General features: G+C 40.8%; 1 protein-coding gene across 1 annotated transcript in view; it reads right to left on the reverse strand.

Annotated features, from left to right (window-relative positions):
- Window positions 1–27: 27 nt before the first annotated feature.
- The window catches only part of LOC116125326 (protein ZINC INDUCED FACILITATOR 1-like), a gene marked incomplete at its 3' end in the record, with an annotated part of 38,366 nt that continues 25,682 nt past the window's right edge, over window positions 28–12,711 (reverse strand). The window contains exon 12 of the mRNA XM_031411067.1: window positions 28–237. Within this exon, the coding sequence (XP_031266927.1) occupies window positions 28–237 (210 nt within the window). The remainder of the gene's footprint in view (window positions 238–12,711) is intronic.

Consider the following 12,711-nt stretch of genomic DNA (forward strand, 5'->3'; position numbering starts at 1 on the left):
CCAAACATATATCATGTAGAAATATACCTCTGAGTAAGCCATATCATGCAGTGCAACAATAGAGTAAACAATAATAGAAGACATTAAGGGCCAATTCTTAATGAGGCCTTCCTTAGAAGTTTTCTTGCTTCCTTCTTGTCCTTTAAAATCCGCATCAGACCCACAGGATGCAGATTCCATTTGATCATTTGAGAAATCACATGATACATTGTCTTCCTTATGGATGTGCAACGTCTCCTATAATAACCAGATGTATTTTAGGAAACCTCATTGCAGTAAGTAGAAAGTTAATTCAGTAATACCAAGACAAGCATGAGTTCTTATAGCTTAAATACTATTACCAGACACTCATCTATTAGCTTAAGGTTTTAAGTACGATAATTTTAGCATATCGAATCCGTTTGACCAAGCGAATTTGAATAGGAATCCCCCTTTTCTATTAGTTAAGCTACAAGAATTTATGTTTATGGTTATAGTTGTATCCTTGATCACATTGTATTTGATTGACATGCAGTAGCACTTGAGGAGTTATGGTCCCTTACCTGTTAACCTGAGCTTTTGTGATAAGTGGTTCTTTAGCATAAGTGATATGACCATTCACGTTGATCATTTAATATTAGTTACAAGTGTATTGACATGAATATCTGTGGAATAGACATTAAACAAGGGAGATGACTTAAATCTTTTATGGGTTTCTTTTCCTTATAACCTATATAGACCTAGGGGATATTCATCAATTTCAATTAAAAAAAAAAAAAAGGAAAATTGAGCATGTATAGATGGAGAGCAAACATACTGGCAAATGTTGCAATACATGCTAGGAAACAAATTGTAAAACGGCAATAAATGAAAATCAGTTTGTAGAGTCATATAGAGACTTGTTCATAACAAAGAAAACCGCATACAATTAGCATCTCAATCGGAAAGAAAATTATCAACAACCACGAAACCAAAACAAAGTTATGATGATAGACAAAGTTCAACAACAATACTTCAGCTCCAACATGCCCCTTCCCAAGTAAGGCATGTGGATGAAACAAAAACTACAAACAAATTCACAACTTAATGTTATCAAATTAAACAATAGGGAATTCAAATACAAAGCCTCCGTGTCTTCATAACTTTAATACTAAGTTTAACAACTATTGAACTCAAGAACTTAAACTGATTAGGACAAACAATAATATGTAAGCTCTAAAAAAGAACATTTTCAAACATATGGCATCCCTTGAGATTCACTAAAGTATAGCTGTCAAATTTATCCAAATCCTCCAATATTGTGAATATGGAAATTGTTACAAATGAAGTTTCAATTAATTTTAATTGATTCCTCTCCAACACAATTTTCAAACCAAGAAAGCCGGTCTGTTTTATAACTACAAAAGAAGAGGTCCATATTTTTTTTTCCCAAAAAAATTATTCACTTTTGATGAAGGCAAAGCATTCTTGGTGTTGCTAAGTTATATAACCTGGTACGACAGACTATAAAAGGTAAAATGACAACTGGATTACATAAGTATGTACAAATAACAAATCTACCTGAAAATAATTAATTAAAATACGTGAACCTCCACAGCAATTCGACTGAAAATGTGAATGACATTAACCACTTGGATGATCACCATATAGATTTCTCGCCTTATTTTTGATATGATAGGTCATAAGTATTATTCTCTGATGAGACCCCCTTAGTGTCTTCAGTAGAAAGAATAAGAGAGGGAATAGAGGATAAATGACACTTTACTGCACACTCAGCATTGGACAGGTGGCATCTTCAGAGTGGGTTTGACATAATTCTGTTAGAGTGGGAATGGTGCATAAAAACGGTGACAGTGAATAATTGGCTATCAAAAAAAAAAAAGTAAAAGGAATTTGGGTTGGGGAGGTACCGGCCCTCGAAGCCAGTTGGTTGTCCTTGTTAATTTTTTCTTTCTTTATTTTTGTTCTCTTTTGTCGATTTGCTTATTGTCTATTACTGTTCATTCTCTGGATTGTACTTGGCATATTTGCTGAGTAGTGAACCGGTGATTGTTGGAATATAATTAATATTGTAGAAGTATTTCTGAAAGTCTGGATTGATTTGCTGCGTTTGTTGTTCAGTTGACTGAGTATTCTGGTATTTGAAGTGCATGAATAGTTGTTGCAGGTGGAGATAGAAGGAGGGTTCTATCAAAGTGGTATCAGAGCATGGTAACGATTAAGGAATGGTTGGAACAAGGATGGAAAATAGACTGGATATTGTGGAGAAAGATATGGGAATGATGAGGGATTGTTTACTGGAAATCCAGGCTTGGATTAGACGCAAAGACGAGGAGGAAGCTAGGAGAGCAAAAAGGGGTGGGTCGACAGAAGTTCCGATGAACCCGAATCCAAACGTGGAGGAGGAGAACGAGGAACCTAACCTAAACATGAACGATGAAAACACCTTGACGGGCCGAAGTCGACCAGAATATGCTGGTCGGAAAATCAAAATGCCAATATTCATGGGTGAGGATCCCTATGGGTGGTTATTCTGGGTTGAACGATACTTTAATGTGTATCATGTGGCGGAGGAGGAAAGGTTGAACACGGTGACTGTGTGTATGGAAGGAGACGCAATAAATTGGTTCCAATGGATGGAAATCCGTGCTCCAGTCGCATCTTGGCCGACGTTTAAGCTCTCTTTACTTCATCAGTTTGGGGGATTCCAAGATGGGACCATATGAGGCATTGATGGAATCCGGCAGATAGGTTCTGTTGAAGACTACTGCCGCAAATTTGAAGCGTTATCTGCGCCATTAAGAGATGAGAAAGAAGACTTATTGTGGGCTGCATTTCTAAATGGACTCAGGCCAGAAATTAAGGCTAAAGTCAGACTAGGCCAGCCCAATTCAATAATTCAGTTAATTGAATTGGCCCAGAAAATAGAGGAGAAGAACTGGGCCTTGGATGAATTAAAAACTAGGCTAAGTAAAGGTGTAAGGTCTGGAGGGGGGAATGGAATTAATAAAATAGCTTGGGCTTATGGTGGTGGACGGGTAAGAATATGGGGCAGCAGGAAAATGGGTCAAGGAACACATATTTCTCTAATCCGATGATACCAACAGGTAGCGTTAACGCAAATGTAGCTCCAATCCCAAATGTTAGTGCACAGATAGGCCGAAACTGGAATGATCGACATGGCCATGCTATTCTAATTGACAACCAACGCGGCAGCAGCAACTCCGTTCAATGTCCACCGGCCAGTTCAAATTTCAAGAGGGAGTTTCCTTTCAAACAAATGACAGAGCTAGAGATTCAAAGAAAAAACCGCGAGGGGTATGTTTCTGATGTGATGTGAAGTTTTTTCCAGACCATTGGTGTGGGGACAAGCAGTTCCATGTCATTTTGGTTGATGAAGAGGATGACCAGGATGAGACAAACAATGGTGGGGGTGAGTTGAGTGAACCTGTAGTGGAACAACAACAAGATGACACGGAGCTCTCGATTAGTTCGGTTGTGGGTATTTAGGGTCCGAAAACCATGAAAGTGAAGGGTAAAATCAGAGGGGCTGAAGTGATTGTGTTGATTGATAGTGAAGCATCACACAATTTTATTAGCAAGGGGGTGACCAAGAAATTAGGGATATCTGTGATGCAGATGCAGACTTTCATGGTGAGAGTTGGTGACAGTTATCGAGTGCAATGTAAGGGAGAATTTAGGGAGGTGTAGCTGGATATCCAAGGAGTTCCGATTATACAGAATTTTTTCCCATTTGAGATTAACAGCGGGGATGTGGTTTTGGGTATCGCTTGGCTGGAAACCTTAAGGGAGACAACAGTTGATTGGAAAAAACAAGTGATGAAGTTTAAGTTAGGAGACAGAGTTGTGAAGATTGTGGGTGACCCTGCATTAAGCAAGACCCTAGTTTCCTTAAAGGCCATGCTTAGGACAATCCAACGGAAATGACATGGGTATCTTATTGAGTTTGGTAATTTACAGAAGCAAGGGGATTTAGAAATTGAGGGGGACAACAGCATCCTACCAGTTCTGAATTGGTTTTAGTCAGTCTTCACTTCCTTATCAGGATTACCGCCACCTAGAACCCAAGACCATTCCATTAGCCTCACTCCCGGATCCCAACCCCCAAACATTAGACCTTACCGCTATCCTTATTACCAAAAAAATGAAATAGAGAAACTGGTGGGCGAGATGTTAGCTTCCGGAATCATTAAACCCAGCCTTAGTCCCTTTTCCAGCCCAGTGTTATTGGTGAAAAAGAAAGACGGCGGATGGAGATTCTGTGTTGATTATAGGGCCCTTAATAAGATAACGATACCAGATAAGTTTCCCATTCTAATGGTGGATGAATTATTCGATGAGTTGGGAGGATCCTCAATTTTTCCTAAATTGGATTTGAAGTCTGGCTACTACCAAATTCGAGTGAAGAATGAGGATACCCACAAAATGGCATTTCGAACACACGAAGGGTATTATGAATTCTTAGTCATGCCTTTCAGCTTGACCAATGCCCTAACCACTTTCCAAGCCTTGATGAAAGACATATTTCGACCCTTCCTGCGTCGGTTCATTTTGGTCTTCTTTGACGACATATTGGTTTATAGTCATACAAAAGAAGATCACGTTCGACACCTAGAGATCACCCTTAGCACATTTGAAGAACACCAACTGGTTGCCAACAAAAAGAAGTGTTTCTTCGGCCAACAGAAATTAGAATATTTGGGGCATGTCATTTCAGTGGATGGGGTGGCAGTTGATTCTTCCAAAATTGACAGTGTTTTACAGTCACCAGTTCCCAAGGATATCAGGGCATTATGGGGATTTCTTGGTTTGACTAGGTACTACCGAAGGTTTGTCAAGGATTACGAGAAAATAGCCATTCCTCTCATATGTTTACTCAAGAAAGATGCATTTCAATGGAATCTTGAAGCCCAAAAAGCCTTTGAGGAGCTTAAAAAGATAATGACAACAGTACCAGTGTTGGCAATGCCGGATTTTGCTAAAGAATTTTTCATTGAGACGGATGCCTCAGGGAGTGGGTTAGGGGCTGTTCTAATGCAGGAGGGTAAACCGTTAGCTTTTCTGAGCAAAAGGTTATCAGCACAATCTAAGCTTAAATCAGTTTATGAACGCGAATTAATAGCTATTGTTATGGCGGTTCAGAAGTGGCGACATTACTTATTGGGGTGGCGGTTCATCATTAGAACAGACCAACAGAGCTTACATTTCCTAATAGATAAGCGGCTACTGAGTGAAGACCAATGGAAATGGGTTACTAAATTGATAGGCTTGAACTTTGTCATCTAGTATAAACCAGGGATAGAGAATCAGGTAGCTGATGCATTATCTAGAAGAAGTGAACATGTTGATTTCAATGGGCTGTCTGTGAGTTATTTTGCAGGGATTGAAGAACTGGAGAGTGCTATTCAACAAGATGAAAAATTACATGGGATTGTCCAAAAACTTCTGTTGGATCCAAATGGCCATCCACAATTTAAATTAGTTGGCCACCATTTCTTGTGTAATGGCCGATTGGTTTTAGCCAGGAAAGGGGCTCACATTCCACTACTCCTACATGAGTTTCACTTGTCACCTGTTGAGGGCCACTCGGGTTTCTTTCGGACTTTTAAAAGGCTCAACAGCGTGGTGTATTGGGAGGGCATGAAACGGGATATCAAAGAGTATGTCGACTCTTGTTCGGTTTGTCAACAAAATAAGTACCAAGCTCTAAGTCCCGCCAGTTTATTATAACCCTTGTCTATCCCTAATTAGGTGTGGGAAGACATCTCCATGGACTTCATCACCGGGCTTCCGAAAGCAAATAGTGTAGACACTATTTTGGTGGTGGTTGACCGATTGACTAAGTACAACCATTTCTTAACTCTTAAACATCCCTACACTGCCAAGGATGTTGCCAACCTTTTCATTAGGGAGATTGTTCGCTTACATGGGTTTCCTCGGTCGATTGTTTTTTATCGCGACTGGATATTCATTAGTCACTTTTGGAAGGAACTATTCAAACATTCGGGCACGCAGCTTCGGATGAGTTCTGCCTACCATCCTCAAACATATGGCCAATTCGAAGTGGTGAATCGGTGTTTAGAGACATATCTATGCTGTTTTATAGGTAGTCAGCCTCGTCAATGGCTGTAATAGCCACTACTCATAATGAAAAACATATAAAATAATATAAAGAAATTGGGCCCAAAATTTTCTTTCTATTATATATATAATATTATATATATATATCTATATATATATATATAATATCTATATATATATATATTCTTTACAAAACATACATTTTTTACCAAACTTATAATGTGTACAAAAGGTATTAAACATGCTGGACAGTGTAACCGCTTCCCCTCGCGTGTCGACGTCCATCCGACTGCGTTCTCACCTGTATCCTGCAAAACATAGAAACAACGGGGAGCACTAAAATAATGCTCAGTAAGTCTCTCTCCTCATCTATCCCCGTAACTCTCTCTCTCGAATTCTTTCCTTACGACTTCTCATTCAATTTCTCTTGGTACTCTCTCTCTCCTTTCTCTTTCACTTAGAACGCTTTTCTATACCTCTCTTTAGAAGTCACGACCCCATCTTATCGGAGCACGCCGGGACTCACTCCCACTCTACGTGACCTCTACTCATTCTAGCCGATCGGACTCGGTTATGCATGGATGCGAACCCTTGGCCAGTGAGTGTAAATCTCTCTCTCGGGTACTCGGGTATAGCCCTCATCCGCATGCACTCTCACGGGCTACACCACTTCTCTATCTGATACTCGTGCCGCTCTCTCAATGCGGCGTACATGCGGGAATACTCAACCCATTACTCACGGTTCCCCATCGCACAACCCTACTCTATTCTCTTTCTCTTAGCTCTTAAGTAGCTTATACTCAAATTCTCTACTAAGTCTCAAGCTACTTCTTAAGTGTATAACTAGCTCATGCTCACTAATGCCCTAATGAAATGCATACAATTTCCTCAAAACAGTCATTTGCAGTCACACACTAAAAAGGCCATAACTTTCGTTATACACCTCGATTACTACGGTTTTGGTCTGTTTTAAGCTTAGAAACAGGGCTATAACTTCCATGTTTTGGTCTCAGCCAGTTCAGTCCGTAAGAAACCCAAAAATTACTTAGAAAGTATGGCATTGACTGGGCAGATTCACCTAGGCATTTCATCAAGCAACTCATGTGCTATAAACACTCTACTAAAATTACTACTAACTTCATTCCTAGCCATCCAAATTGGGGAAAACTCTCTCAAATACTCATAACCCTGTCAAGAAAAGCACTTCCAAATCTGTACACAACATCTCTCAAACTCATCTCAAATTCCTTCTCAATACCATTAAACACTTCTCATACATGGAATCTTCCAACACTACAAAATAGCTACTCATCTCAACTCAATTTTCTCATCAATCATACTACATACTGATCATGCATACATCTCTACTCAAAGCTTATTCAAAACTCAGTTGGTTGGATTTACTTACCTTGTCAAAAGGTAACTTCTTTAGCACTTTCCTTTCCTTTGTTGTCTGTCTCTTCTCTAATTCAAACACAACAAGACAACATAAGACTTCACTATAACCATAAAAACTCACACTAAAGCATGAATCTATCACTCTAGATGCTGATTTACATGTATTTACAACTCACACACCTACTCTCTCCATCTGCTTCTTTACCTAGGATGCTTTAGATGAAATCTCTACTCAAAATTACTCAAAAGCTCTCTAAATCCCTTAGAAATCTTGGAAGATTGGATGGAGAAATTGAGAGAAAGTAGGCAAATGGAAGAGGCGGTGGAATGAATGGACTAAAGGGTTTCTCTACACTCTAACTCTTTTTAGCTCATATTAAAAGCATCCTTTCCCATTTTGCCCTTGCCCTTCTTAGAAATTTCATCTATATCCTTTAATTCTTTTCAAATACACCCCCCTCCAACACAATCTCTACTAAATTTCCTTTCATTTACTCCCCACTTTTCCTACTAATTAGGGGTAGAATGGTCATTGTGCCCCAAAAGAAGAATTCTCTAGAAAACTCAAGAAACTTTGTATTAGGCTCGTCGTCGCAACGAAGCACTTTCGTCCCTTGGCGAAATAGGCAGAACCTACCCGTGGGTGCAACCCCTCCTCGCCTGGCGAAGCTACTTCTCCCCGACGAAGATTGGATTTCCAAATTTCACCAAAATTCAACCAATTCAAGGCAACCATTCAACCAACTCAACATACAAACTCAATTGAAACTGAAATAGTAAACTTTTAACTAATACAGCAAATCTTAAATACGTACCTCAAGTGGGATATTACAATTCTCCCCCCTTAAAGAATTTCGTCCGTGAAATTCACACGAATAACTCCGGGTACCTATTCTGCATGTCTTGCTCCATATCCCTGTGGCTTCCTCTACTTTGTGATTCCTCAAAGAACCTTCACTAACGGAATACTCTTGTCCGGAGCTCTTTAATCTTCCGATCTAAAATTTGTACAGGGCGCTCCTCATACACAAGATTCTTACAAGGTCAACATCTTCTACACTCAAGATGTGGAGGGATCACTTACATACTTTCGCAACATTGAGACATGGAAAGACATCATGTACCTTGTCCTACGAGGTGGTAGTGCCAATCTGTAGGCAACTTTCCCAATTCGTTGCAATACCTCAAATGGACCAATATATCTTGGTGCTAACTTTCCTTGTTCCTGAAGCATTACTCGTTATAAGGGGAAACTTTCAAAAATACCTTATCACCCACTTGGAACTCCACTTCTTTTCTCTTTAAGTCGGCATAACTCTTCTGTTGTCTTGGGCTTGCTTCATTCTGTTTCGGATTAATCTTGCATCCTTTATCATTTCTGAGTCATCTCTGGCTCAAGAGCTGTACTCAACTCACTCTTTTCGCCGATCTCATCCCAATGTAGTGGAGACCTACATCGTCTACCATACAAAGCCTCGTAAGGCGCCATCTTTATTGTAGACTGATAACTGTTGTTGTAGGCAAACTCCACTAAAGGTAACATTTCATGCCATGTCATTCTATAATCCATACAGCAAGGTCTCAAGATATCCTCAAGCACCTGATTCGTTCTTTCTGTTTGGCCATCTGTCTGAGGATGATAGGCTATACTGAATGCCAAACGGGTACCCAAATTTCTCTGTAAACTAGTCAGAAAGCTGAAACAAATCTCGAATCTCTATCTGACACTATTGTCTTGGGCACACCGTGTAATCTGACTATCTCTTTCACGTAAATCTGAGCCAACTGATCTGAGGTGGTACTTTCCTTTACTGGAAGGAAATGGCCGGACTTAGTAATCTATCCACAATCACCCAAATAGCATTATAACCTCTCGTACTCTAGGGAGACCTGTGATAAAATCCATCGAAATACTATCCCATTTCCATTCTGGAATACTAAGTGGATGAAGCAACTCTGACGGCCTTTGGTGTTCTGCTTTACCTGCTGACAAACCAAGCACTTAGCTCAATTCTGCGATATCCTTCTTCATACCTGTCACCAGTAGCTTTTCTTACATCTTATACATCTTGGTTGCTCCAGGATAAGCAGTGTATGGTGTGTCATGAGCCTCTATAAGTATTCTCTTCTTCAACTCATCATTTTGAGGGATACACAACCGATTCCTGAAATAGAGAACACCATCCTGTAAGTGGAACTCCTTACCTTACCCTCATGCACTTTGAACTATTCTCTGACACCACTCATCAGCCACTTGGTAACTCTGACTTCCTCTAGTAAGGTAGATTGGACCTCTAACCTGGCAATCCTCCTAGTACACTTCAATCTGCTCTTTACACAAGTTCTTCTATCAACTCTATCTGTCTAGTGATCGGACAAATAAGCTTTTTGACTTAAGGCATCAGCTACTACGTTGACTTTCCCTGGTTGATACTTAATCTCACACTCATAATCCTTAACCAGCTCTAACCACCTTCCCTGTCTCATATTCAACTCCTTTTGAGTGAAGAAGTATTTGAAACTTGTGATCGGTGTATATTACTCTTGGCACCATAAAGATAATGCCTCCAAATCTTTAAAGCGAAGACCACGGCTGCCAACTCTAAATCATGCGTAGGGTATCTCGTCTCATACTCTTTCAATTGCCGCAAGGCATATGCTATTACCCTACCTAACTGCATTAGCACAGCACCAATCCTTGCAAAGAGGCATCCGTATAAAGATCATAATCTACACCCTCCTGAGGCAACACTAATACTGGAGCTGTTGTTAACCTCTTCTTTAACTCTGGAAACATTCCTCACAAGCTTCTGACCACATATAAAAGAGTCTTCTGTTTGTAAGAGCTGTCAATGGTTTAGCCAACTGGGCGAACCCTTTAACAAATCGTCTATAGTAACCTGCCAGGCCTAAGAAACTTCGGACCTCTTTTACTGTCTCCGGTCTCTACCATTCAAGGAATTCTTTTATCTTGCTCGGATCTACTGAAATCCCTTCCTTCGACACCGTATGGCCCAGAAATATCACTTGATCGAGCCAAAACTCACACTTCGAACATTTAGCATACAACGCCTTTCTCTCAACCGTTGCAACACTATTCTCAAATGTTCCTCATGCTCCTCTCTCGACTTAGAGTAAACCAGGATATCATCTATGAAAACCACTATGAATTGATCCAAACAATCATGGAATACCCGTTCATCAAGTCCATAAAACGGCTGGGGCATAGTCAAACCAAATGGCATCACTACAAACTCATAGTGCCCTACCTTGTACGGAAAGCAGTCTTGCTACATCCGCTCAGCCACTCTTACCTGATGGTACCCTGACCTCAAATCAATCTTGGAGAACACCGCTGCTCCATTCAACTGATCAAACAAGTCATCTATTCGAGGTAACGGGTATTTATTCTTCACTGTCACCTTATTCAATTCTCTATAATCAATACACATCCGTAGTGATCCATCTTTCTCTTCACAAACAAAATTGGGGCTTCCCAGGGAGAATGACTCGGTCGGATAAAGCCTTTGTCTAAAAGCTCCTGGAGTTGCTTCTTTAATTCTTGAAGCTCTGCTGGGGCCATTCGATAAGGGGCTTTAGATATAGGTGATGTTCTGGTGCAAGTTCAATACTAAACTCAACCTCTCTTTCCGGTGGCAAGCCTAGCAAGTCTTCCGGAAACACATTCAGAAATTCTCGAACTATCGACACCCTCTGAATTTCTGACTGTGGAACATCACCACTCTGTACTACATGAGCAATGTATCCAGAACACCCCTTTCTCAACATCTTCCTAACTTTTATACTACTGATCAACATACTCAACCGATGGCCTTCTCAAAACTAAACTTATCTCCATTATCGAGATTAATCTCGCTTTCTTTTTCCGACAATCAATGTCTACTCCATTCCTCCCTAGGAAATCCATACCCAAAATTACATCAAAGTCGGCATATCGAAGACTATTAAGTCAACTACCAACTCTCGACATGGATTACCACAGACTCTCCTATCAACATCTCTTGAGTCAATACACTAACCCCATCGGGCAACTCTATCTTAATGGGTTGACTCACTTTAACAGGGTTCAAATTCAATCTCTCTATCATTCCATGAGATATAAAAGAATGAGTGCTCCAGAATCAATCAAGCATATAAAGAAACAGCATGAAATAACAACTGACCGTTACGGCTGATGGACTGGCCTCGGCCTCACCCTGGGCCACTGTAAAAACCCTGGCATTTGTACCTCTAGAGGTCTGAGCCATCGGTGGAAGGGAGCTTTACAATCCCTCCACATATGCCCTGGCTGTCGGCATCTGTAACACACTGTTTGATCCCTCAAACACTCCCCTGGATGGTTCCTCCCACACTTAGCACAAGGGGGAAACCCTTCTGTCCTGGGCCGTTTGTACTGTCGATCTCTCCTATTCTTCCTTGGTTGAAATTTCTTCTTGGCCCTTACTTCTCTGTTCTTTGTGACATCTCCTCTCTCCCTCTGTAAGGTGGTGGATGGCTCACTAGGTGCTGTTAGAGCCAACCCTTCTGCAATATATTTGTTCACATAGATCTCTGCCCTTAAAGCCCGTGCTAGAGCTTCACTGTAGGTATGAGGGGGCTCAACTCCTGTCATTACATCTCGAGCAATATCTGATCTCAACCCTTGCACAAACTTGTCTCTCCTTAACTCAGGTGTATACACTATTCCGGTGCAAAGCGAGCAAGGAATTAACTTACCGAATATTCCTTTACAGTACTAGTCCCCTGCTTCAAGTGAATAACTCTGGACTTTCTCATGTACTCGATCTTCTGTTCGGTACTCAGCCTCAGACAACTTTCTGAATTTCTCCAGGTCATCGAGGCTATATCGTGAGTCTCTTCCATTAATTCCCACCATATGCGGCATCTCCCTTAAACAAGAAACTAGCATATCTAATCCTCTCTCTATCATTTAGGGAAACAGTGCCGCCGTCCGCTCTACGGACTTAAACCACTCCTCTGCCTAGCGGGTCCTTGTACCATTAATGCTGGCGGTTGATGCTGATTTACAAGCCCCTGAATCGGATCACCAATCTGTACTGGCTGAGGTACCGGCCCTTCTTACTCTTGTCTTGGAGGCGGTACTCTACTGGGAGTTTCGGTTCTCTCCTGAACAACTCTTCCCTGACTCTCCGCTAAAACTTGTTGTACAATGGCCGAATCCTCGTCTCATCAAGGGTAGGGGGAGTCAAT

This window comes from Pistacia vera, unplaced genomic scaffold, assembly GCF_008641045.1.
Source record: "Pistacia vera cultivar Batoury unplaced genomic scaffold, PisVer_v2 Contig1623, whole genome shotgun sequence".
Lineage (NCBI taxonomy): Eukaryota > Viridiplantae > Streptophyta > Magnoliopsida > Sapindales > Anacardiaceae > Pistacia > Pistacia vera.